At 39.8% G+C, this 27,861-nt stretch overlaps 1 protein-coding gene across 1 annotated transcript in view; it reads left to right on the top strand.

Moving 5' to 3' along the window:
- Positions 1–13,085: 13,085 nt before the first annotated feature.
- The window catches only part of NUDT14 (nudix hydrolase 14), a gene marked incomplete at its 5' end in the record, with an annotated part of 62,957 nt that continues 48,181 nt past the window's right edge, over positions 13,086–27,861 (top strand). The window contains one exon of the mRNA XM_080619818.1: positions 13,086–13,166. Within this exon, the coding sequence (XP_080475944.1) occupies positions 13,086–13,166 (81 nt within the window). The remainder of the gene's footprint in view (positions 13,167–27,861) is intronic.

Below are 27,861 nucleotides of genomic sequence, written 5' to 3'. Positions count from 1 at the left end.
AAATAGAAAAGCCTTAAAGACTCCACTCATACTGCAGGGAAACTTATATGCTTATTTATTTTGAATCCTTGTTACATTATGGCCAATTTCCAGGACTTTGGGACTCAATGCTTCGTTGTTGTTGCTGTTGTTGGCTGATGGAAAACACTAACAACACTTAAGGGCTTCAAGTATGTTCTCCTTTCTGGATGTAGCATCTGACAACAGCAAAGACTTACTTTATTATCTGTGACTAGGTAGAAATAACAGACTACTGTTCTGTTTTAGGACTCATCTCCTTTAAAGCCAGATCTCCCTCCCTTTTCTTCCAGCAGCATTTAACTCCCCAAAATCAAGGGAGGAAAGGGTAAGAGGAAGGGTGAAGAGGCAGAAACATGAAACCTAAGTCCTCTTTCTTCTACATCACCTTGCATACCAGGGGAGCAGCCATGTTGTCACTGGGACACAGCACAAAAGACATCAGCACTGTGGGTTGTTCTGCCAAGATTCTCCCACAGGAGGGACACCAGGCAAGAGGAGACAGGAGGTAGTGGAGAACTGGAACCAATGTGTTTTCTGCTGTGCTCTTCTCCCCAGGTAAATCCCTACCGGCTTTGTGTCACACAGCCCTTTACAGCTGAAACTTAGAGGAATCTGTCAACTTGCCCATAAACTACCAAAAAATATTGTATTAACCATCAGCCACCATGAGATGGTTTTCCTTGGAACATGTGCTCCAGTGGTGAATTATCCCCACTGCTGGAAACACACATCTTTTTTCTTATTTAAACTTGCTCTTGCAGTGCCATACAGCATTTTTCTGCAAGGGCGAATTAGGCAAAAAAAAAAGGCACACAAAGATACCTTGAGAGGGGCACTGACTGATGATAAGCATGGGATTCAATCTTTGTCCCAGAGCCATCCATGAATGGATCAGTCCTCATTTTCATAAAATTCTTGTTTATTCTGCTGGTCTACTAATTACTACTATTAGAGCAAATGGTACCATGCATGGTCTTGCATGTACATTATTAAGAACATCAACAACCTAGAGCTGCCAGGCACCTACACGTGTTGCAAGGAGCTGTATGCAAACATGTACATCCATTAGATAGGCATTTCTTTGATTATCCCTCTGTTTTACCTTTGCTGCCTCTTAGCACAGTTCCCTGCTATGGACACTGTCCATATTGATATCAGCTGCCTACCAGTTTTAGCCATCAGTTGCTACGAGCTCTGTGCTATTCGTTTGGCAGAGCACTCACTCCCAAGCAGTCTGTTATGGTTATGGGCACTTTTCTGTGCTGGAGGGACCAGAAATGAAGGTGATTTCACATGCTTGTGGCCCACATCACCTCTGTGGCCCATGGAACTCACTGAAACCATCTCCTGTTCACTGCTGCTACTGGGAATTCATCGGGATTCAAAAGTATGATATGTAATTTTATGTGTATTTTTCCTCCCAAACACTGCAAGCCACTGTAAGGGATCCTTTTACCTTTTCAGAGCTGACATCCAGGAGGATGTAGGATTGATTTTCCTCCAACAAATCAGCAACACTATGTCAACAGTGAGTTTGTTCTATAAATTGGATTGGAGATGAACATGCAGCATTCCTCATGACACAAGCAATAGATTGTTTTGGAAAATAATCTGTAGAAATATTGCTAAATCTCACTCACAGAGAGGTGTCAGAGATCCAAAGCTTGGGCAAAGGAATAACTCACTGACTAACCCAAAGGAGTAACTGTCTGAAAGACAGATTCCTGAAGACATGACTATACACAAAGCAGCCACTAAGCTTATCAGCTCCAACCAAGAGTTTCATACAGATCAAACCAGTTCAAATCAAACATCTCATTATTCATGAGCCATGTCTTTCTTTTTTTCTTGTTGTGAGAAAATGGTTTTCTTCCACCCAGAGCTTTTAAAACAGTTTTCATGTAGCCCTCAGTTGTCTCTGCTTGGAAAGAGCATTACACAAGTGGAGAAATGTAAATTTATTTTCTATAGATTGGAAGTATTTTTTTTTCCGGTTAGCTTTGTTACTGAGTCAGCTATCTGTGCACTGCCAAAGGAAGTAATGGAAGTTGTCTGTACAGAACAGAGTGAGCACAAATCAACAGGAGCAAAAATTGTGTTTCTCTTGAGTCACTGGCAAAAACCAAACCTATCAATGATGTAAAACAAGACAGGACTCACCTCAGACTTGCAGATTCTCTGTACTATATGGATGATATCCAAGTTGCATGACTGCTTCACATCTTTTTCCTTTATTTCAAATAGTATCAGCCTTCAGACTGCTTCTCAGCATTATCTATTCGTCTGCTTTCAGACACTACTGCACTGATTTCCATCTGGTGCATGTTCTAAGTTTTCCTCGAAACCTTAAGGATTAACTGCCCTTTTTTTTAACAGAACTTTAGATTCTGACACATGCTAAAGAAAATAACCACAGCAAAGAAGCGCCAAATCTCTTTCAAACTTTCCCCTGATCATTGGGCATTCAAAGATCTACCAGCAGCTGTTAATGTAACATTATGGATGTTTAGCAGGACTTCCTGTATCGAATGAACATAGCTCTTTCAGTGAGGAGACAAAGTGCAATGCTGTCCCAGGAAAATAAAAACGATGTAACACAGTCAGGAATGCACTTACTACATGGCCTGGAACGGTGAATTGATCTCATGCTTCTGTAACAAAGATCTCAGCCGTAGTCCCCATGTATTGCAGGCACTTGCGCAGCTTCAGAACGAGCACAGATCCTGCTCCCAAAAGGAACTGATTAGGAGGGATGTTCCAGGAGCTATTTGATACAGGGAGCAGAATCCAGAATGCCATTTCTAGAGTAAAAAAGAAAAAGAAACACAGCAATCTTAAATATTTTTATGTCTATGAATGCCAACAGCATCATCTAACTGACAGTGAAAATAAAGGCTTTTTAAGCACTCCTATAAACATGGTGTTCCTGGATTTGAACTAAGCAGAGCGGATGGGCAGATGTATTTGTATGAGTGTGGCACATTAACAGAAAAAGATTCAGTATGCTTTCCGCTGCTTTTCTCTTGATTTTAACAGGAATTATACATGTAGGTCCATTTAAAATCCCACTGCTCATTTCTCTATACCTTGCTGCACACAGAATAAATCCAGATATATGTGAAGCAAAATGTAAAGTCTGTGAGGAGACCCAGTGGTTTCGGAAACACGGACGACTTAATACAGGCAACTTGTAAGAAAGGCTTTCAGCATCTTTTGCCAGATACCCAACTGGTAGTAACGGTGAAAGCAAGGGAGTGAAAATGTACTTGGAGTTTTGGTTCATCAATGCCATAAAATAAATCCAAGTTAAAATGGGTGTTGCCTAATCCAATTGTCAAACATTACTGCCGCAATACAAAGACAAATGTTTATTAGCTTAACTATGAAACTGCAGAAAATGCTCCTCTATTCAATTAGATAAACAAATACAGCACTGAGTATATAATAGGGTCCTTTCAAGTAAATTATGCTTCCTCACTCATGTGTAAAAGAAAAATGACTTTATATGTTTATATTCCTGTAAAATAAGAAACCATCAAGGCTCTCCTTCAGTTATATTCCAAATATATATATCTATATATATAAAAGAAGGTTTAAATTATGTCCATTTTATGACGTGAGCATAGCAAAGAAGTATAGCCAGGCTGATATTCCAGCTTTTCTTCTCATTATGACAAGAATGAGGGAGAAAAAAATCTCCATTCTATTCTCATTTACAGTAGCACAAACCCCCAAGAACTGCACTGACTTCAGTTGCTTCTTTTGGATTTACAGCAGTCTGAAAGGGCTTAGAATTTGGTCACACACGAATGACAAACAGAACATCCACATTCATTCTAAATATATTTTCCTTTCTGAAGTAAACAAAACAGCATGTTGTCCTTAGCAAGGCCAGATTATGTGCTACTGGTTTACCTGATTGCGTAGGCAGATTTATACAGGAGCCAAGTGGGATGCCTCAGTGAAGGAAGTACTTAGTTACCTACTCCAGCAAATGCATACACATCTATGTCCAGAGAGAATGGCATTCTCTACAGAATCAGGGCATTAGGCAAAAGGCTAAAATGCATACACACAGCATTACGCATCCAGTGATGAGAACCACCTGTTTGTGAGTCTGTTTTATTGTTTCTGTCAAAGATTGGCTCTACATCATGACAATCCCTCATGCAGATATATTAGCACACATGGATTGTATATCTTTAAAATACAAAGTAGAAAACCGTAGTGGTTAATTGTAGAGCACTAAGGTAGAAACAATATGTAGTTCCTTATTGTGATGGAGGCTATTTTCTTCATACAGTCTGCTTAGTTATGAGAATCTCATACCTAGTCTCAGAAAAAAAGCAATGCAGTGAATAGCTCCCTATCGATTTAAAAGCAATGATACCCCTTGCACAGCACAAACAAAATTCAGATCCTAATGCCCCATGTCTTGTCCGTCTTGTTCAGCTGAGGTGCAACATCCTATGCATAAGCAGGTAGCCTAACAAACAGTGTATTTTCTTTGGTCTTGACACCTATCAATATTAAATACATCCACTACTTCCATTCTGCAGGCTTTCTAAAAGAGCGGCTACAGGCAAGGAAGAGGCATTAAGAGAAGGAGCATTGCTAAAGTAAAGTGAAAATAGGCTGCTCCAGGAGATCGACAGATATTAGGGTTAGATATCCTTGAGCTGTTTTACTGTAAGCATACTAATGCCCAAATCTCCAATTAAAATATTCTGGAAACCTTCTATGCAGCCTTTAAGAACACAGCACAAAACAATAAATCCAGCAAGAGAATTTCAGAAACAGGAAGGAGGTGGAAAGATTGATTTTTGTGGGTTTCTTGTTGGAGATTTTTTTGCTGAACTATAACCAAAGAAGTGAAAATGTCTCTAAGTATGCAGAACATTTATTATAAAAACTTGTCAAGGCTTCAGTCAAGCCCTCAAAAGTTACAAAATGTCAATGCCAACAGTTTTGAGAGTCCAGTGTTAAGATGCCTAGGATTTTATTTTCAGTTTGATTCTTATAAAAACCCAGTCTCTTAAAGACCCAAACTCTAACTTTCCAGCAAGCTCTCAGTAACAGATGAGCTCAACTGCTTGCAGGTTACTTGCTAAATCACCTCAACTCAACCAGTCTGATCCCTATGCTGCTTCCTAAGTTCAACTCTCCTATGCTGAAATCCTGATGCTCCATATCTCCAGGCCATGTTCCTTACTGCTGTAGCACTCCCAGGCTTCATTCTCCAGGCTGTCCTTCCATTACACATGCTCTTTGATGAGAAGTTACATCTCCCTGAACTAAGTTGTGGAGAGCACACCCTATCCTTCCTTGGAGCTCTACTCCAACTCACTTTTAACCACAAGAATCTCACAAAAGCATTTAGCCTGTTTTGTTCTGTGTTTTAATACTGCTGAGCACAATGAAGTTCTGGATTCCTAAGTACTGCTGCAATACAAATAAATATGAAAGTAATACAGTATGCTTAATGAAGAAGAGGCAGGAAAATGGCCAGTTGTGTCTCCTTAAGTTTCTATCTCATAAATCACATATACATGTATTTATACTTAAATATGTCAAAATAGAAGCCTACCTGCTCCCTACATCTGGTGGGAAAAAAAAAAATCTTTGGGTTCTTGGTTTTTTTAGGGTTTGTTTTTTTTTTTGAATGTCGCAATTTATCAAACAGAAACATTTCATACAGAGATGTATTCAATTAAATTCCTTCAGAAAACAGGCTAGTTTCCACTGGAGCAATGCCAGGACCAGCTTCTGAGCTGCCCAGCTGATAGTCTCCTAAAGACCAGGGCTTCCAACTCCCACAGTTTCAACAAATCTTGCTAGGCAAACTGCCTACAGATTAAGGACCCTTAAGTCCAGGGCAGTCTACAAGGCATAGCACAGTGTCATGGTGACTGCAGAGCTCAGATATACCAGGGACATGGCTAGAGCTATGGCCAACATTCCAGTATCCAACAGCTCTGGCTCCAGCCCTTTTTACAGACAATTTCAAACTATTGGAACATCAAGGTTCCCTGAGAAATCAAAATACTTTTCTCCTTCCGCCTCTATTACATACATATGGGGCAAACAAAAGCAGATGCTTCTTATTCCTTTACTCTCCTTCAGCTGTTCCTTATTACTGTACGTTAGCCTTGTTTGTTCCTCTGTATGAACAGGTTTCCAGCTCTTTTGGGAAAGACACCATTTCTCTACCTGTATTTGAACAGTTGCTATCACAATGACACCTAGATTGTAGCTGTACGTGGCACTGTAACACAAATAACAAGGTGTTATTATTTTCTTCTTTCCCTCATTAGAGAGGAGCTTATTGAAAAATCAAAGTCTTCCCTCTAATCTTTTTCACTCTATTACCTGTAGGCAACATTTGTTGAATAGTAATTAAAATAATTTTAAAGATCTAAATTTTGCATGCATATTGTTTCTTTTTTTTTTTCAGACTATGTGCTTGCTCTTCCCCCAGCCGAAAAGCTAGAAATGAGGATTTACTTCCCACGTTATCACCTTCCTCTTTCTACATTATACCATATTGCAACTTGTCATATTATATTGAGTATCTTATGAACTGTCTAATTGACATATTACATATTTATGTTGAAGAGTTTTTTTCTCTGCTATTTTTAGAGATTGATTTGATGACATGCCATCCATATTTGCAATTAATATATTTAAATTTTTTTTTTCTGTATTTATTTCAAGGATTTTAATGAGGATATGCACTGAAAAAAGAGCTTTGTATCAGCTCTTAATTTCACAAGGCAGATAGATAGATAAATTTTAGCTCTTCTGTGAAATCACACTATTCTACTAGACACAAGTAAGTTTTCCACTACAGCCGTGAGAATGTATTTCACTTTGCAAAGTAAAGACCAAGACAGTTGCTTCTCATTAGAAGAGACTTTGGTTGTCTGAAAACAAGGAGGAGATAAGGAAAACATCTAAGGGAAACAAACTGAAATATTCCTCAAACTCATTGTGGTGTGCATCAGCAATACCATATACCATACCTGTCTTGCTCGTGTTGTCAGTCCTTATGAACCAAATCCTGCAAACCCATACATGAATAATTACTCTGAGTTCTTTGGACTGAGGTTATTCATGTGATTAAAGCAACTCAGAACCAACTGACGGTGAATAAAACTGTTGGAACATCATAATGTTATGCACAGCAGTGCAAGACCTCTAATTTTATATTTTGTAATAGAAATGTAAATTATTTTAAAAGAAATGTAATCGCTCGTAAAAGTTACTACTAAAATAAAAACAAATTTCTCTAGGGCTCTATTTACAATGCCAGAAGAATTGCATAAGCATGATTCCTGACTTTCATGAATGTAACCAGGGTGGTTATGCTCCAGAACTGAATAATAATTAAAAGCTAGATACTGGCAGCTTCAGGCTTGCTTTCCTGCAGAAGCCTAAGGGGTAAACTTCAGAAGGCAAACTTCACAACAGCCACCTCATTACAGAAGGAACCCCAGAGAAGCGCTCAAAACTAACGTCTCTGTGGCAATGCAAGGATGGCCCACATGAAGAGGATGAGATTTCATGCTGCCAACCATAAGGATTCCCGACAGAAGATTACAGAAGATAGTGGATTTTGGACATTTTCACTGATCCTTCTCACTAAGCATGTACAGCAAAGGTGTACAACCTTCCTGATACCCTTAACAAAAAATGCATGTGGTCCAGAGGGCTGAAAAGGAGGAGGATGTTCTGGGAGCAGTTTCCAGGCAGAAGACAATGGTTCTGCTGGTGTCCCAGCCATCTGCTCTTGGATGGTGCTGAACCGGGCATGCAGCTAGATCCTGGGTCAGCCAAAGCCTCTTGGCTTCAGCAGCCCCTTTAGAGCTGCTTTCCCTTAGTGCTGGGGATTCTGGTTATCTCTCACCCCAGTATCAAAGCCTGTCTACCAAATATGTGTCACTGCCTTGGCACAGGTCCGGTGTTTAACAAATCATAGGTTTACTATCGTTTACGTTTCCTGGCTTTTTTTCTGCAACCATAAGGGTTAGAAAGCATTTTTTAAGAATGAAAACTGAGAATTGCAAGTCAGCATGCCTCTAGTTGCTTTCATGCAGTATCTTAGTAACTACAGCACTCATAAGTATCAAAATAATATAAGAAAGTAATGACACTTTGCAATATATTAAGGAGCCCTCTGAAGATAAGAAAGGATGAGAACTTGGTGGTTTTTGTTCATGAGCAATGGAACATCAAAGAGCAAAGCAAGGATTGCTGGCTGTATTTAAAAGCACATGCAGACACGCACACGCACAAAAAGTCACTATGGAAAAAGTGCTGCTTAACTGTGCGTGAATGAGCCCAGCAGCTCAGGCACTTTGCTAAGCTCCAGCAGGAAGAGGGAAGTACCACAAGGGACATTCCTAGGTGTCCACCCACAGTAAACAGTGAGGCTACTGCCTGAACAGATGGGCTAGGGCAGGTGGCAAAGGGCTGTCCTGGCTCCCTGCATACCCACACCCATGCACGCAGGTGGAGGTGAGAGGGTGCGCTTGGCTCCGGGAGCCACCAGGAGCAGGAGAAGGGCAGTAGCACCAAGCTGGCGCAGGAAACATTCCCCTTTGCATCCCAAAGCAAACAGCAATAAAACAAACTGCTAATGAGGATGCAACCTGACCCTCTGCAGAATACATGCCCAAGGACTGTGTCTGTAAGGGGAAGGGAAGGAAGGACTCTGCTGGCGGAAACTTCAAGCTCAAGGGGATGTTTTTCTAAAACAGCAACTGAAAAATTGATTGGGTATTTTACTGGTAATAAAAATTACTCACAAAGCAACACAGAGCAAACACTTCTTTGAAGGAAAGAGAAGTCTGTTAAACAGAAAACCCTACCCTGCGGAAAAAATTCCTTTTTAACACTAACGTTAACATTTCATTTTTTATAAGAAATCCCAGTGAATCTTCCTTTAAGACTCTTCAAATCCAGACAAGACACTTCTCTTTTCCATTCTGCCTGTTGACCTACCCTGCTGATCCTTCTTTCTGGGAAAGAAACAAACTTTTACTCCTGTTTTTTGCTTTTCTTTATCAGGCTGTTTATCACACTGTTACACAAACCATCCTCAGACCTGTCAGAGCCTGTACCAGCACAACATCTAGATTTTAGTAGCTTACTATAGGAGACCAGCAGCTCCAGAAAACTAAAGAACCCATGAGGGAACCAGACATAGCAACATTCACAACCTTCTCTCTCTTATTTTAAAAGGCAAGAAAGCAACATATAATACAGAAGCCTCTTCTAAAGAAGATAACAGAACGTATTTAACATAGTGAAAGGCAAACTGTCATTCTAACACTTTCCTGGTTTTTGAGAGTCAAAGTAACAGTAACACTTAGCAAGGAAGATATGATGGCACAAGGTAGTTGGTTTGTGGGAATATACTGTGACAGCTTCTTTCAGTTAGGAGCATAAACCTGGATTGTGCTCTGCAAAGAAACTATGATAGCCAAGAGTAATCCAGGATGTAAGAAGTTTGGGAATTAATGATTGTCCTGGGTTCAGCAGTAGCAGTCATTTTTTCTCCTTCTTAGTAGCTGGCGCAGTGCTGTGGTTTTACACACTTTAGGCCTGGGAACAGTGCTGGTAACACCGATGTTTTTAGTTACTGCTCAAATGTTTAGTCTGACCAAGGACTTTGTGAGTCTCATGCTTTGCCAGGGAGGAGGGGAAGCCGGAAGGAAGCAGGGACAGGACACCTGACCCAAACTAGCCAAAGAGGTATTCCATACCATAGCACGTCATGCCCAGGGATGTAACTGGGAGTTACCCAGAAGGGCTGGCCCTCGGCTCGGTTGGGCTGGTTTTTCAACGGGCCGTATCGTATTCTCTTCCCTTGTTATTTCTCTTATCATTATTATTATTGGTGGCAGCAGTAGTGATTTGTGTTATACCTTAGGTACTGGACAGTTCTTATCTCAATCCGTGGGAGTCACATTCTTTCTATTCTCCTCCCCGTCCCTCCAGGAGCAGGTGAGGGGGGGAAGAAACGGCAGAGGCAGGGGGAGTGGACTGCGTGGCTAACTTGACAACAGGGATTAACCACGACAATGATCTAGGGACAGTATCATAGAAATGTAATGATAATTTCTGGAGTAGTACTAATCAAAAATAAGATTTTGCAAGCAGTTAAACACGGGCTTAAACTTAAGTATCAGAACCATCTCACTGAATATAACAGACATGAACACAGTCCTTGAACACTTCGGAATTACGAATGTCAATTTTCAAAAGTTTTTGGAGGAACACCACCACTAGTACTTTTGCTTTAAAAAGGAGCAGGCACACAGGGATGTCAAATAACACATAACAGAGTAGTTCAGAGATCTGCAAGCTGGTTGTTATCTGAGGTTATAAATCCATATGGGGCAGCACTCTGTGTGAGCAAACAATCCTGGTCCCTCAACGTCCTCTGGAATCAAGTTACTCCAGCGAAAGTGGTGAGTGCAAGGTGGGCACGTGCCCTGGTGGGACTTTATGTGTGAACAGGGCTCTCCCGACCCCTGAGCCAAGCCGCTTAGTGGTGTCTCTGCATTGTATCCTCTTGTACTTCTCGCTGTGAAGCCAGTGCATTTGGGCCAGGTCAGTGTCGCTGCACTAGTCAGTGCAGGCAAGCCACAAAAGTAATTCAAGGGAAAAGTAAAGAAGAAGTGCATCTCATCCATTCAAGTATCAATTGTTCCCCTTCATTATTGTCCTTTGGAATTGGGCATTTCCTTCTTAGGATTGTTCCTGGACTGACAAAGGCAAAGCCACTTGCTGCATGAGGTATCTAGGCCTTAATGAAGAATAGTAATGAAAATCAGGTCCAGCTACACAACCCTAGTCCCACTACACAGGGCATATATTTCCTATTTATTTTCTTGCTCAGATTTCAACTGAAAAATGATAACACTAAGGCAGCTCCTCAGTTTCAGCCTGTTAAACCCTTAGTTCAACAAGCATACTTACAAAGAACATTTTCCAATAGAGAAGTCTACAACTTTCAACTGCAAGTGTAACGCTAGAGCACCCTGAAATGTGTTTCCCTGTGACATTGAACTCAACTGTTCCAGGTACATTAGCGAGATCAGGTCTGTGACACATCACAACCCCAAAGCTTCCTAACTAATACTAAGAATGGAATAAGCAATCCATCACATGCTATGACATGTTCCCGAAAACACACACACACTCAAAACCTTAAAGTGGTGTCAGAATGTTTATTGAAAAGGGCAATCTAACTGGCTGAACCAACCTGGGTAGCCGGTAACTTTTAACATAAGCAAACAGAGATACTGTAAACTTGCTGTGCATGGAAACTGTGTTTATACTTGAATTGGACTTGGAAGACTGAAATAATTTAATAGAAAAATATAGCTTAAGTTCCCAGGAGCTCTGAATGACCTCAAGATCATTCTGAAAGAAACCCAGAATAGAGGGACATAGCCAAGGATGCAAACAGAGTTACACAAATATTTTCAAAGTCAGCTAGTAAAATACCTTGCTGCCTTTTTGTTACAACAGCTTTGCAAATATACTTTTAAAAACACACTTTTCAGTCCCACCAAACACCTGTCACTTGCGTTATCAGAGCTGCTGGTAAGCATTTTGCAACGTAAATGCTGTCTCATTTACTTCTTAGTGAGTTTTGCAATTGCTGGAGCTGGTTTTTTTTAGCCATACTGCTAAGATGCTTCCTACCACATAACATATGTGGTACTTTCTTTGTGATGCAGGGGAAAGAGATTGAAAGAAAAAAAAAGAAAAAAACAAAAAATTTCAGATTATCCTGTGTGGTCAATATATTGACAAAATAATTTGATTTATATAGAAACTAAAATAGCTGTGCACTGGAACATCTGCATGGCAAGTGAACACAATTCGGACACCACAAATTGTGAGCCCTGTTGCTAATGAATCGAGAAAATTGTTATCAAGAGTATTAAAAAACCAAGGGGAATCTAACCTAATGTTATATAACGATGATCAAACTCCCATGAAAATCAGGAAATCACTAAATCTAATAGCACTTTGGTTTTTTTTTTAGGGGGGTGGAAGGATAATTATTTTGTAACTTCGTTGCTGAAAACAGCCAGAGGAGTCTAATGAAGCTGCATTTACTCTTCTGCCATGGGCTGGGTATGTGGCCACAACTGAAGCCACCCCTGAGATGTAAAGTTTGAAAAGCACCAAATCATAGAACCATTATTATGAGGACTTCCATTACTTTCACATGGAATACCACAGTATAAAATAAGGAGACATTGCAAGTTATCAACAAGTCTTTATTTGTACCTGCATTTTCCACACCATTCATAGAACTCCCATTTTGACATGAAAACACGATGCAGGCAGACATGAGATTGTGCTTTTCATAGAATCACAAAATGGTGTGGGCTGGAAGGGACCTTAAAGATGCTAGTTCCAACCACCCTGCCACAGACAGGAACATCTTCAACTCAATCAGGTTGTCAAATCCCTGTCCAACCTGGCCTTGAACACTTCCAGGGATGGGGTATTCACAACTTTCCTAAGTAATCTGCTCCAATGTCTCAGCAAGGTCCTCATCCTGCAAAACATGACACATGTCCAGGATGGCAGCAAAATTCTGCACACAGCTTACATCAAGCCTTCAGGCTCGCAGGGGGAGGACCTGTTTTCTGTTTAATGCAGGAATAACGCATACATTTTGGTGTAATGTGTGCAAATGACTGACCCCCAGAGAACCTTTACCAACTTTTGATAAAACAGTATCACAAATAGGTGGTTTTAAGGAGTAAAAGCGACAAGGCCCCTGTGTGCTGCTGCCCGTGTCCCCGTTTTGGGAATGAAACCTAGCATTCTTCTCTTAGAGGGAAGCGAGCAGTAGGGCGCCGCAGCCCCGTCCCTTCGCCGTTCCGCGGGCCGGCCCGCACGAAGGGAAGGAGCTGCCGGGCTCCGTACCGCGTCGGGGCCCCAGCCCTGCCCGCCGTCCTCGGCCTGGCCGCCAGCTGCTGCGCGCGCCTCTCTCCTTCCTCCTCCTCCTGGCGGCCGCTGCCCCGGCAGGGATGGAGGCCATCGAGGATCTGGCGCTCAAACCCTGCACCTCCTCCGTCTACCTGCGGCCTTACCGCCTCTGTTACCGGCAGGTGAGTGGCTCCGGCAGCTTGCCCCTTGGCGTCCGCCCAGCCCCTTCCCTGACGGCCGAGCCAGGTCCTGCCGTCCCCTTCACCCGCCCCTTCCTTACGCCGCGGCCGGGCGGAGGAGCCTCTGCTGGCTCGTCGCGGAGCGGAGGGGCTGGTGGCCGAGGGAGACGGGCTGGCTGGCCCGCGGGCCCCTCTGCTGTCCTGTCATCTCCCTCGCACCTCCGCCATTTTGGGAGAGGGCGGTGGTGCTTCAGCCTCATGGCGCCCTGCCGCCCCGCCCGGAACAGCTCTTCTGCCGGCTGCGCTCCCTCTGGTCTCCCGCCGCAGCCTTCCGCGGCCAGCGGGGCGGGTGGGGTTCTAAACGCACAGCGGACGTAGCCCGGAAGGCCGTGGGGTCACTGCCGTGGCGTCACTGCCGTGGCGTCTGCCACCCACTCCAGCTATTCCATGGGCCTGCTGTGACCGCCGGTGCCCGCAACCTCAGCGGGGTCAGAGGCTGTCGTCCTAACCCCATTCTGGTTTTTAACCTTTGAGTGGGCACCTCTTGATTTGGGCTTTGCTTTGGTGCTGGTAGTTTTCAGATCGAGCCCATTGCTGGCTAGCCCTCAGTGCAGCAGGTTGCTACATTGAGAAATCATGCCTGGTCAGCATTTTTACATCAGTGTGAGTCTCCTTTCACAGGATCCCTGAGAACTGGGACCTCTGTCAGTGGCAGGCAAGGTGGGAAAGGGAAGTCACTTATTGCAATAAAGGATTCCTTGAGCATTTTGCGTGAGAGAGGTCATGCACGAAGCTGGTTGTTTCTGTAGCTGATGATGCAGCATTGGCCGGTCCAGGCTGAACTCTTACCCAGGTAGAGGCATGGAAGTGACAATGCAGCAGGATTTGGACAGCCCTAGAAACGCATGCTGCAGAGCACATCTTCTCTTACTTTGTGTTGCTCTTAAACACATCAGTTGAAAATGCAGAAAAGAGAACGTACATAGAGGAGCTGTGTTCAAGTCCAGCAATGAGATAAGGAAAAGCAAGGGTTCAAGTAGCTTGCATCAAAACAGATAAACCCATCTTTTCACCTTTTTTAAAATACATTTTGTATATAATTTTCCTAAAGAAAGCTCACCTCTCATTGATTGGGATAAGTAAAACATTTGTTGAACAGCTGAAGTCTTTCCATTGAATGAATGATTTATTTGTAGGGATCAGAAAACCTGAAGAACATTCTTTCATGTTCTGAATTTTTCTGAGTTAGTTACTTCTTAATTTTATTTTAATTTCTGAGTCATGTCTGTTTACATGAAAAATGAGATTTAATTAAAATGTACAAAACAATGTTACAAAATTATATTTAATTGAATGAAAGTACCTTCAATGAGCTGAGTATGGTGAAGAAGAAATGAGGATGTGTTTGGTCGCATGCTATGATTTGGCAGAGACCGGTATTGCCACCAAAGGATACAGACTTGTCTTTTCTGCACATCTTGCTACTTCCTCTCCTTGCACAAGTGTTTGTGTCTCAACATGGAGCTAAATGAGGGATGTGGTCCAGGTCAAACTTAATGGGCCAAAAGAAAGTTAGTTTTAACCTAAATAAAATCATCTGATTTAATTCAAATGCTTATGCTGGCAAAGGGAAGGTGGTAGCTTGGTGGTTAGGGATGAGTGTTTGGGGGCTGGCTGAGGGCAGAGACTGTTTCTCTTGGCCACAGCACTGTCTTAAAACCAACATGAAAATGTAGTTTATATGGTATTTGTACAGGAGCTGGCTTGCGTCCAGCCTACTGGGAGCCTAAACTCAACAAATGCACAACTTCCTGTACCTGACCTGAGAGACAAGGCCTACGTTTATTAAAAACGTATTTTGTATTTAAAAACTGACTTATTAACCAGAGGAAATACTAAGTATTTTCAGTCATTTGACTAATTGTTTCAAAGGCATTTAGGCCTGCTTAAAATACCCTATTAAATAGCTTAACAGTTTAGCGTTTAGAATCTAAATGAGCTAGGTGCATGATCTGCTTAAGAATTTCTGAAAATTCCACCTCTCATCTAAGACTGAAAATTATTTATGAAATCTAGCCCTTGATCTTAATGGTTTTATGCTGAGTAGGTCTTCCCCCTGTCCAACTTTTTTTTTATTCACTAGCTGAAAAAAAGAAAAGAAACTTTTCTTCTTCTCAGTTCCTAATTGCTGCTGTATCTTAGTGTAATATTAGTTTCCCCCTTCCATGGATTCCCTGCACCTGCTTGCTGAGCTTAACCCAGATCTCATAAAAAAGTATTTCTGAATAAGAGAATAATCTATATGAGGAAAACTTAAATACTGGCATTTGTTGCACTATGAAAACTGAAACTAGTTTGGATGCAATATGTGGCATCATGATGTAAGTAGAAGGCTTGGGTGATCTTACAGGTACATTTTGTGAAGCTGTAACATGTCCCCTATAATTCATTGCAGTCTGAAGAAGATTCACTGATGCGTATTCTTGTGCTCATATAATATTGATGAAGGATAATTTGTGCCTTGAAGATTAAGATTTTGAAATCTATTTTCAAACAGATACGTTCCTAAAATAGACATTGATACTTCAACATAAATTCTTTGCCCAAGAACATATATAAAATGAGAGTTACTTTATAACTTTGTTTTTTACAACTACTGCTTTTCTGTGCAAACAGGAAATTGAAAGGGTTTTTACATACATGTGATTTTAAGATTATTTCTAAGCATTCATGAACATTTATATTACAGCATTGATTCCTAGACATTTCGTCTAAAAATCATGCTACTTCTGTGGATGTAATTTGGATCCCATCACTGTAGCTAAAACAGTTCAGTCTGTATAAGGGGAACATAAATTTAGATACAGGTGATTAATATCACAATTTACCCTGCTAGTGTGATTTTATCCGTTCAACTTGCACGCCACTGAGTTCTAAACACTCTAGTTCTAGCAGGTTTATAGACCACCAGAAATCTGCAAGGCATCAGAAGGGGATCCATTTGGGAGCGGGAGGAGAGGGGATAAATCTAAACACACTGTTCTTTTAAGCCTACACAGGTTATGCACCTGAAGAAAACTGTGGTCACACCTGATCAAGGGTGGATCCAGAGACTAAGAAGGTTCTCAGAGGCATTTAACACATTCAAAATCGCAGGCCCAGAGATTGGATTAGTGTTTTGATCAGCTTGGGTATCTGGATGTTTGGACACATACGGAAACAGAGTTGTATGTACTTCCAGTCAAGTGAAGTGGTTGCTGTCATGTTAGAGAAAACTCCAGCAATGTCCTTCTAGGTTTGTGCTTGAGTCCTGAGTTCCCCTATGTTGTAAGACCTTGAGTCATCCTTTGGATTGAACCTGTTACATTGGTTACATATTGAAATACTTTTCCAAAAGAGCACAAGAAAAACGTAAGTTTCTGATTATTTTGCTGTCATAAGAGTTGTCTTAAGTTGTAGCAGTTCCTGATGGTACAGCAATTTATGCTGATGGTGGATCTGTTCTCTCAAGTAGCGGGTTGTGAGATCTTTGATCATTCTCTTCCTCTGCCCACTCATACTTTACGTGAAATTGATGAGCTCTGAATGTTTCCTATAGAGCATAAAAGTAGGTGTACACCTTCTGAAGGAATTCTGGGTTTTGAACGATGCAGACTGAGGCAGCACGTAGCCTGGTGTTAGGCATCCAAGCTGTGGTGAATAGCCTGGCTCACCAGACAACTCACTGTACCAATCACTTTTTATAATTATTTGTTCCCTCTTTCTGTAGTGCAAAGGTAGAAATAAAAGTGCAGTAAAGGAGTCATGGAATTCAGCAAACTCTGGGAATATTTGGTTAGGGTCAACGTGGATGGGCAAGATACAGTTTTAAACGGTGTTCTTCAAACTAGGCATCTAACAGCTCCTCAAAATGGCCATCACTTACTACTGAGGATTTTCAGCTGTCGGCCCTTTCCTCCAGGTGGGGCCCTCAGTCAAGTAAGCCATGTTGTTTCAAGTGAGGTGGCTGAGGGTGAGAGGGGGTTGAGGTATCTCGGTTAGCCTGATGACTATCCTTTTCATTTTGTTGGTAGAAACCCTGTTTACATATTTTTGTTCTGCTTGGTATTGGAAGAAGATAATTAATTTTTCTCACATATAGGATAGCATGTGGCTGGTTTTAATGTGTACTTGCCCCCAAAGTGCAAATTGATTTGTTATCTAAAGTGGGTTTGGTTTTTGGTTTTGTTTTTTTAAAACATATATCATGTCCTGAAGAATTGAATTCTTTATCAGGAACTCCATGGTAAATCTCTTTTCACTTTTTCCTATTGAAGATTTTCTGCTTTTCATAAATAATGTATTCAAGAGACCAGAGGGATGGCTAATGAGAGATTAACTCAATGCCCAAGGGCTAGGACATTTCCCTGGGATGTGGTAGAGTCATGCTGCAAGATCTTGCTTCAATTAATACTGCTTCCCACATCACAGCAGAGTGTGCTCACTGCTGGGAAACACATTGGTGTGTAAATCTTCAGCTCTTTTGCGTGTGTTATCCAGGCACTGGCCTATATATTAGACAGACAAAAAAAAAAAAATCAAGTTTAATAATTCTGCTGAGTCTGTCACAAAGTAGACTCTGAGAAGTAACAGTTGAGAAGAGTTATTAGGATTTGGGGCAGCATTAAGTAGCCAAATGAGAACCTGTACTCAATGTAGTCTTCTTAATCAGCACCTGAGCAGGGATGTCAGTGGTTCTGTCTGTTGGATTTGGACCCTAACACAGGGCTTTAACAGAGGGAGCTCTGGTCAATCTTGTAATAATTTGAGAAGTTACTGCATGCAATTATTTGGCCCCATGCTGGCAGTTACTACCCTCTGAGAATCAGTAGAAAGTAGTTTTGCTCCAGCTTTTACTCTGCTGTTCCAGTTCAGACCTCCAGCAGCCCTTTAAGTTAAATTGCTGAGCTTAGCACAGAACTAAGTGAATTGCATTTGCATATTCTTTTTGGTGACCTCTGTGCTGGGGACAGTATCCTTCAAGGGGAGGCAAAGCATCAGCTCATAGGGGAAAGCATCTAGCTGGGGGAATAATATCTTGAGCTGTTACAAAAAATTTTGGCCAGAGTTCACATATCAAAGCCTTTGTGGATCTAGCTCAGGCTCCTGTAGCTTTGTGTTTGAAGGTTGTTCCGGCAAGAGAGTTCTTGCCACTGTTTCCTTGCATTATATAAACATATGCATGCAGTCTGCCCAGGAACTTTTAGAAGTTTGCTACTAGACTAGTATTAACCATCAGTAATTTTCCCAGTATGCATGTGAGTGATTTTGTATTTTGAATCACCTGTGGGATGGTGAATGGGCAACTCTGTCAGTGATGTGGGATAAACCTCAAAAACTCCATGTGTATCAACTGAACTGTACGTTCAGTAGTGGCAAATTGGAACTATTTGCTGTTCGTGAGCTTCACATTCCTTCTGCACTTCAGAGTAGTCCAGTGCCTGAGCATTCATTGCATTTCCACTATTGATTTAATGTTTAGAGTCATTCACTTTGAAGTTGAATGTGAAAAAATGGACCCTTCGGTTTAAATTTAATGCATGATATTTTCATTTGATGTTAAGGGAATTCAGTTATAATCTCTTTGAGTTTTACAGTCATATTGAAGTAATTCTCATGTCTGTAGGTTTTAACACAACATGAACTTTCAAATGGGTAGAAAATGTACTTCGGGAGTAATGCGCAATTCATCAGTGAAGAAGAAATTTCTATTTTTAACCTTAGATTGGCTACTGCTTTCTTGTGTGACCACTCTGTTTCTGTGCCTTACAATTTAACTGTCTTGGAGATGTCATGAAGTGACCACTCTGTTTCTGTGCCTTACAATTTAACTGTCTTGGAGATGTCATGAAGTTTAAAATATGTATACATGCAGAAAAAAGTGAGGCCTGTATCATTAGTATCTTGAAATCTTCGAAGATGAAAAAAGCAAAGCAATGCAGTGTTACAATAATATTAACAATCTGATTTTGCATTCAGATTATTATTCTTTTTTTTTTTTTTTTTTTTTTTTTTTTTTTTAATATGGAAATAGCAACATGAATGTGCCCAGCGGCCTGGAACATTCTCTGGAACTTCCGTCTGCTTTTTCCTAAACATAAAGCATTCTTTTCTATTTTGACAATTAAAAATGATGCTGTTGAGGGAGTAAACAGATTTTTAAGTTACCTGTTCAAACAAGTGAGTCTTCTGTTGAATCTTCAAAAGGCTCTAGTAGTAGGAAATATGCTACTGAGTAATACATTTATTTGTAGTTCGTTTTTTCAAAGCAGTGCAAGAAAAGGAGATGCCATTTTTCCTGCAGAATTTGTCTCCTTTTCTTCAGCTTGTCAAGTCTATTATGTCAGTACATAGTATTAATCTTAAATGCAAACATAACTGCTTCTATCTCAGGAAGTCCCTGAGCTGCAAATTGCAGAAGGCTGAGAGTATTTTAACAGTATATTCTTCCTTAGGCACTTTGGTTTCTGCCAGAGGTAGAATCCTGGATGAGACAGATTTTTGATCTGATTGATCTGATGGCTGCTGTGCTATCTAGAATTATGGTTGAAGCGCAGTATAATTCTTTTATATGGGTAAAAGAAAAGTGAAACATTAGGGAATTAAATACCAAGGGAGCGTAATTTCCTTTGGGAGAAACAAGTGCTCTTTGCAATTAGAGCACAGGTTTAAAAGAAGAAATTAAGGAATCTAGGCGTATCTGCTTCTGCTTTGCCATATAACTTGAATTCAACTCTGGAAATTTGTACAAGTTATTTTTGAATGGGACTTTTATGAATTGCTAAAGGGGGAAATGAGAAGAATTAGTTAATAAGAGTAGTAGTGGAAAACAACACTAATACTTGGGGTTTTTTTTTCCAGTAAATATTATGTTGTATTAGCCTTAATTTCTCTATCCAGCATGCTTTGACAAGTGAATGTAGGGGTTTTTGAGGTAAATATGTGAAAAGTAGTTGGCTGTGACAAAACAATGTATTTTTAGGTCAGTCATATTATGATTTAACAAACTTATGAAAGGAAATGTCACTTACTGGAAAGCATAAGGCTTTGTCGAGAACCTTTTTTAGCTTCCTTGCACAGGGCTGAAGATGTGTTTACAGTTGCATAAATGAACATTAAAATCTCATTTAATGTCATCAATAGCTAGGTTACTTGGGTTACTGTGCAATAGCTATGTAATTGAGTATTAGGAAGAGATACGTAAGTTGTAGTTAGCTTAAACCAGTATTTTTCAGGTTCTGATATATAGCTCATAGAGGGCCGTTAGACTACTTGTAGGTCATCCATGTGAGTCAGCTAAGAAAAGCAGATCAATTATCAGCAGATTTTAATGTACTGCCAAAGTCTGCAGCTTCACTGGAAGATGTCTCCAGGTCTGCAGATGAAGAGGGTGAAAACCATTGGCTTTGACAATACCATTCCAGTCACCTCATCTGCAAGGGCTTGTCTCTACAGGACTTTCCTGATTAACTCCACGTCTCATTCTACAACAAAGAGTCTGGTTCTGTTTATGTAAAACCATTTTCAAAGTATGATTGCACTTTGAATTTATACTCTACCTTAATCCATGTTAACTTTCCAGTGCATGCCCTAAGGGAGCAGTAAACTAAACTGAATGACTGTGTCCACACAGGGGTTTAATGGAGTTTTAACTAGCAGAATTCAAGTTCATCAAGGCACTTACTTCGGCTTCATTTTATTAATGTCCTGGTATAGACAAGCCCTAAGAATAGAATTGGTTTAGTTTGAAGGGAATGAGCCATGTTATAAAATCTATCCCTGAAATTTTATAGTATTTTATAGTATTGTGTGTGTGTTTGTGAAATACAGCTACTGCATAATATAAAGTAGGCATTTTTTTACTTGCTTGGTACTATCTCTTGTAGATCTGAGAAGTAAAATTGTGTTCATGTTCTTCAACTACTAAGTGCTGTATTTGTTTTCCAGCTTTGATCAAAATACATATGTTTGCTTAAATAGCAGAAACTTAATTTTCTCAGTACAAAAATATCTGTCATCTGAATAATTTCAGCAATGACACTATGTGTATGTGGTATGTTTTAAAGCAGATGAACACTGTAACATTTTAAGTGTTTATAGCAAATCTGAATGTCTTGGAAATTAGACATTTTCTGTAAATGGGAATATTCTTTAAAATGTCTGGTTTTGATGTTCTATATGGGATGAAACTCATGGGATATATATATATGGGATATGCTTTATTATATTCCTGAAAATGCAAGTGTGTTTTAAATAATGATTTTACCTCAAGTGCTGTCATATTTAAAATACATTTGTATTTTCAGCTGTAACTCATAAAAGGTCAACTCCTGTGCTTTGAAAACTCTACACAAGTTGATGTTGCATTGATAAGCATGTTTTAAACAGCAGGCAGAGAAAGTTCACTGCCTCTCTGACTTGCATTCAGATTAATTATTCTTCATAATTTTTAACTAGAACAAGTTAAAGAACTTAGCTTTTTGGTACTGTCCTTCAGACATTGATCAAAATCTTGTTAATACAGTAACGCTAAAATTTACTGAAGTTTAAACAAAGTAAAGCTCAGTTTTTCTTACTGGTCAGCTTATGTCACACTAAAGCCCTGATCACTGATCAAACCAGCATTAATTATTTGTTTCACGTTGCGGTTGCTGTGTCAAAATCCTTTAAATACCTCTTGGAGCTGAGAGGGAATCTTATGGCCTGTGACAGAGCAGCTGGTCTGGACATGGGCTGATGCCCCAGTTGACAGGTTGTTGGATTAGAAAGAATATCAAAGGCAGTAAGTAAGATTAGGGATAAGTGAACATCTGACAGCAGTTTGCAGCAGGGGAGAACAGATGATAAACAATGGGAGCAGGGTGCGTGGGGGGAGTAAGAGGTGAGAAGGCCATGGGAAAAGTGTGGCAGCAATCGCTAAAGCTCCAGGTTGCTGAGCCTCATGAATAGAACAGGAAATGGGATTTGCTGGGACAGATGTGCTGAGCAGTGATGAATACATTATAGGGAAATGAGGCTAAACTTCTAAAGGTGAGAGATGTTCTTTCTCTGAAAATAGAAAATCTGGGAAAAGAAAAGTTTGCCCTCCTGCAGAAGTAAGCATTGATACTTGAAAACTAATGTAGAAAGAAGTAGTGCTAATGGTAATTTTGATTAAATGATTTTTCCACAGTAGCATTCATGATGAACTCCAGGTCATGTAATTCAAGCGCAACAATCTTACAGTGCAATTGCATGTATAGTATTGCAAGTATTTATTTTAATCTTAACATCAGACAAATAGTTGAAGAGTTTGAATAATGGAACAGGCTGAATGGAGGCTGTGACTGGATAATGCTTAGATGCATATTCTGTATCTGGTCTATATTATGTAACATAGCACTTATGTATATTTGATCTGAGAGTTGTGCTGAGTGATCTTGTGAGGTCCTTTCAGCCTTACATTTTTTCAATTCTGTAAAGTTATTGTATCCTTGTAGAAAATTATACACAAGTGTTCCTGTTCCTCAGGATATTGTTTCTGTACTTCTCAAAACTTCTTCAGTTTAAATTATTGATGGATCTTCTTTATCCAATATTTGGGATATAATTATTTCAAAGCCAACGGAAACTTTTTATGTGTTTACTGATAGGATTATAGGTCAGTTCACTGACTTAGAATTTGTGTGTGCCTTTTTTAATTTTTAAAGAAAATATCATTAACACCCCCCCCCCAGATCTCACATTAACATTTTAATAGTGTATTACTTTAGCAGAAGGGAGTGCTGCAGAAAGTTAATGTTGCTCTGAGAAAGTACTGATACATTATCAGACATTCCAAAGTTTATTCCACAGTATATTCTCCCAGTTTGTTTTACAAATACAAGCTTGCTAAAATAAAGTAGAAACACATGCTGAGAGTCACCAATTGGAAAACATAAAGCTTAACAGTGTAAGGACAAGGGGTGACTTGGCTGTAATGGGCATGCCCACCATCTGTCTTTTCTGACCTCAGATTTCTCATATGTGCTGCTCCTGTCCTCAAGATAAGGAGGCAATGTATCTGGTCTCCTTTAGTCCATGTTTGCTCCTAGCTGTGTCTGCTGAGGTTGTAACTAGAATCTGGGGTGAATAGCTGTGTCCTGCTTCATGGAAGGAGCTGTTCCTATTGCAGAAATTACATGTGTGGTGTTTTGATCACAGTAGCATCATTTGAATATAGCAATTAAAGAATCTATAGAGCTCTGGAGTTCCAGAAGTTCCCCAAAATTAGTGATCAACAAAGATTGTCCTTCAAGTGGCCATAATAATAAAGAAATAAAATGGTGGTGAGCACAGAAAGACAGAGATTAAAAAGTATGCTTTAGTGATTCTATCATAATAGTTCTGTTTTCGATAAAACTTTGATTTCTACATTTGCATGAAACTATAAGCAAAGAACTTACCATTTGTTACAGGCAGTTCGCATTTTTAAAGAGTAGATGAAGGTGGTTTGCAGTTGGCTTGCATGGTTCTTTGTATTCCAAAAATTAAACTATTACAGGGTCACTGTCATTATGAAGGTTTCAGAAATACTGCAGTAAAACCTTGAACTGTATATAAATCACTAATCAGTTAATCACTAATTAATTTGATTAACTGAATGCCAGTTGTATATGACCTTTAAGTAATGGGTATATTTGTCTTTGCCAGTGCTTTCTTTAGAATAGATAACAGTTTAGAAGGTGTTCCCAAGTCACTTCTTGAATCCTACTGTGTATTATTTTTTCCCAACAGGAAAAGGATGAGGACATGACCACCATTATGAGAATCAGATTTCGGTTGAGTCTTATCAAAATTGAGATGTAAAAGTGAAATTAAGAAAATATCAGAACCTGGAGCTAGTTGCTCCAGGAGCAGTCACTTTGAACTGATCTTTTTGAGGAGGTTGTGAGGAGAAGATGAAAAGCCCTGAGGATCTTTGTGAGGAGGGTCTGTGAGAAAGTCTTAGGAGAAAAATCTAAAGATTGTTACTAAGCCTTGGCTTCTGTTAGCCCCCTGCTGCTGTTCTTCATCAAATTGTTATAATGGCTTTCAAAGCAAGTGAGTGGAAAATGGTTTCTCTGGAACTTTAAGGAGTCTGAACTGAAAATTGTCACTGCTTTATAAGTAAAACACATCAAAGATTGATGGAAGAATTGCTTGTTAAACACATTGCAGATTTTAATTAAAAAAAAAGGGAGATATCATAAAAGAGACATCAGATCATCCTAACTACCTAAAGGTGAAAGCTTAATAGCTTGTCATCTGCTCAGAAGCCTGTGTTAAGTATCTCTTTCATAGCTTGTGTGACCCTCTGTGTGCGTGCAAGTTTTTTTTTCCCCCAAGAGTTTTGGTTTTTTCCTACATATGAAGGGAAAAGTACGCAAGCATAAAAACGGTGGTGGTGGTTACTGTGCTTTTTCTTTCCCTGTAAGGACACTGCCTTCTGATATTTTTAATTACCTAGTGCTTCAAATTCTTATCTATTTCTGAAGTAGTTATTTTTCTTTGTGTTGTGCTGTATAAAATTTATTCTATGTGTTCAGTGTGTGCAAAATGCATTTGTGTATCATCTAGTAATTGTGTTTCTTCTGGAACCTGGTCCTCTTGCTTTCTTCCCATCTCCCCACCTTCTTTTAGCTCCACAGCTCCTGGCCAGTAAATTGTGTATTATTTTAAAGTTGAGTAGTAGATCTAACAAAAAAAGTCGAGGAAAACAAAAAGTGTGCATAGAAAACATTGCCACTGAGGTTCTGAGCTTCATTTTTTTAAGTCAGATGCTTGTTCTGATGTCATGCTGCATATGATCAAGGTGCATATTTAGTAAGCAAATACAAACATTTGTTTTAAAAGACTAGAAGGATTCCTTAGCAAGCTGCTAAAGCACACGGTGCATTCTTCATTATCCATCTTAAGATTTCAGAAATGTTCAGTGTTGTAGTTTCAGTTAATTTACAAGTTCTTCCTGGAATTCAACACGTACATCTATGCATGATTCTGACTGCAGATCTGACTCTTGATGTGGAAAATTGTTTTTCCCAAGAGCCTAATGTGAGGTAAATGCAATTACTAGGTTTTCTGCACATTGTATGCTTAGAAATAGTATATATCCTGAAAAGCATAACATTATTTGAGTGATTCTGTAGGATTTTCATGATGTATGAGATCATTAAAATTAAGAGTAGGAGTATTGACTGTGTAATCAATTATGTAGAATTTGATAACTTGCTGTTACTGTTTTAGGGAATTTTTCAATTATACTTGTCATTTAGCTGGTGTTTTAATTAGCTGTATTAGCTATCTGTGAACTTGGAATGAGTGTAGCATTTTGTTTTGCTGCATAAAATGATTCTAGGCTATAAATGGCTCTGGCCAGACACTAAGATCCTTAGCATATATTTTTATAAACTCTTGAAATTCCAACCTTGCTGAATAAAATATTTTTTTGCTCTTCTCATTGGTGAGGCCACTTGAATTGGTTCTATTTAATCCTAGTTTAGGCAAAGCCTAAAGCAGTTCAACGCATTTTTTGTTTGTTTGTTCTACTTAGAAAGTAAAAAGTGTCACAGCAGTTCAGTGCTTTTTGACTAGAAACTATATGTTCTGACAAACTGAGTTGGAAGTCATCATGTAGAAAAAACAGGGTACACAGATAAATTTGTATATTGAGTATAACATTGTAAATAATTATTATTATTTTTTTTTTAATTTAGGATATGAACCTATGTATCTCTTGTATAAATTCTTATCTTCTGCTGCTGAAATGAACTATCACTGTTGGCTTCATTCAGTTTTGCTTTGGCTTTAAGACCTACCTGTGCTATTGCTTAGCCACCTAGCTTGTTGAACTTTTGAAGCAGCAGGATTGGAAGAAAAGTTGGCTATCAAATCTTTTGGCAAATCTGTCTTAGAATTTCATATGTATGTCTGCACTTAGCACTCTCAGCATTGTAATGTTTCTGATGCTTTAAAGCAGTGGACATAGGTAGGCAGTTTCTGGCTTACTTGGTCTGAGAGGCTTGTGTGGTTTTTTGGACTCTTCCATATCACTGCAGTTTGTGCAGCCTAAAATTGTATCTATAACTCATCAGTTAAAGCATAACGTGAGACTATTGCTCTTCTATTCAGTGAAACCAGCCAGTAATCATTAGTACAGGAGTGACATCTATAGTACTTTAAGGCATAATTCCTCTAAATTTGAAACCTGATTGTTTCTGTGAACCATCCTTTTTTCTTGTCAAGGGGAGGTGGTTGACCTGTCTGGAGAACCCTGCTTCTTTTTATCTTGTTACTTTCTCTTTGATCTGTTTAGTAGTTCAGACCTCTTGGCAAAACTCTTACAAGACTCACAGGAACATACAAGCCTCCCTAGAGCGTTATGGTACACTCCATAGAGAAAGATTAATTTGTAAAAATAATAGTATAAATGTCAAGATTTAAGGCTAAGAATTATGTTTGAGGGAGTTGGGGTGTGTAGAGATTTAATCACCCCCAAGGGCTGAAAAAAGCTAGTCAGAGAAACCATTCCACTAAACGGAAAAACTGTTGGAATATTTGCTTTTGAAGTATTTCTCAAAAAAACCCCAGGTGAATGCCAGTTGGCATTGTGTCTTCCCTCCCCTCTGTCTGTACATTCTTCTGCAGCCCTTCTGGCAGAGCAGTGGCATGCCTTCCAGTACTGCACTAAGTGGGATGACAAACCACACCTAACAATTGGGCCTTGGGGAGAGGATGAAAGAGAAAAGAAACTTTCTGCAGTGCTGTTTTGTATACTTTTTGGTCATAAAAATGAGTCTAGCGCTTGCAAGGGAAGGTGTGTAACTGCCTGTAGTACTTGTGGAAGTTAATTTTTCATTCTTACACAAGCCCTGATGGATCTGTGGAGTGAATTTGTGACCTTCATTCCTTCTCTTAAGGCTCTTCTGTGTATGCTGGATTCAGGCCATTGCATGTTCAGGATAAAGTCTTAGAGCTTAAGGTGTCTTGGCATTCTGTTGAAAGAGCCAACAGAAATAGCAATAAATAGTTTTAATATGCTCACAGTATTCAGTACTGCTGAAGAGACACACTCTGTATCCTGGACTGTCTATGTCTGACTTGCAGTAAGCAGTAACCTCGATTTCTATGAGCCTTGGTGTGCGGACTGCGTCCTTCTGTGCTCTGACTTCGCGGTGGAGACACCATGGTGCTGCACCTGGCTTTGTTCCCAACTTTGTTGAAACTTTGTATCTCCCAAGTGCTGCTTGCTAGCCTTAGTCATTCTTTTTAATGCTGCTGCTTTGTGGGCATGTACCAGGCAGGTGTGTGATGCAAGCTGTGCAGTTTATTGTGCTGCATTGATTTGAATTCTGCATCAGAAATATCTTGTCCTCTATAAGTTATAAATAAATGAATAGAATTGTTAATTACTTTTTAAAATCATACTGATGTGACCCATGCTATTGGTTTATAGGTGCATTACAATACCAAGTATCTTTGAAGTTATGTATGACAAACTGTTTTCTGTGTTGGTTTTTGTTGTTGGGTTTTTTTCAATCCAATTTTAATGATGCAGCAGTCTATACACAGGTTTTTTCTTATCGATGTTCTGTTTCAGGTGACATAGTTGGTGTTTTTCGTTTCAGAAACTGAAACAGTGTTCATCAACTGCATAGTTTTT

This window comes from Psittacula echo (assembly GCF_963264785.1).
Source record: "Psittacula echo genome assembly, chromosome: 5".
In the NCBI taxonomy this organism is placed as follows: Eukaryota; Metazoa; Chordata; class Aves; order Psittaciformes; family Psittacidae; genus Psittacula; species Psittacula echo.
The sequence above is the reverse complement of the archived record's forward strand: the minus strand, read 5'-3'. Positions and strand labels throughout refer to the sequence as shown.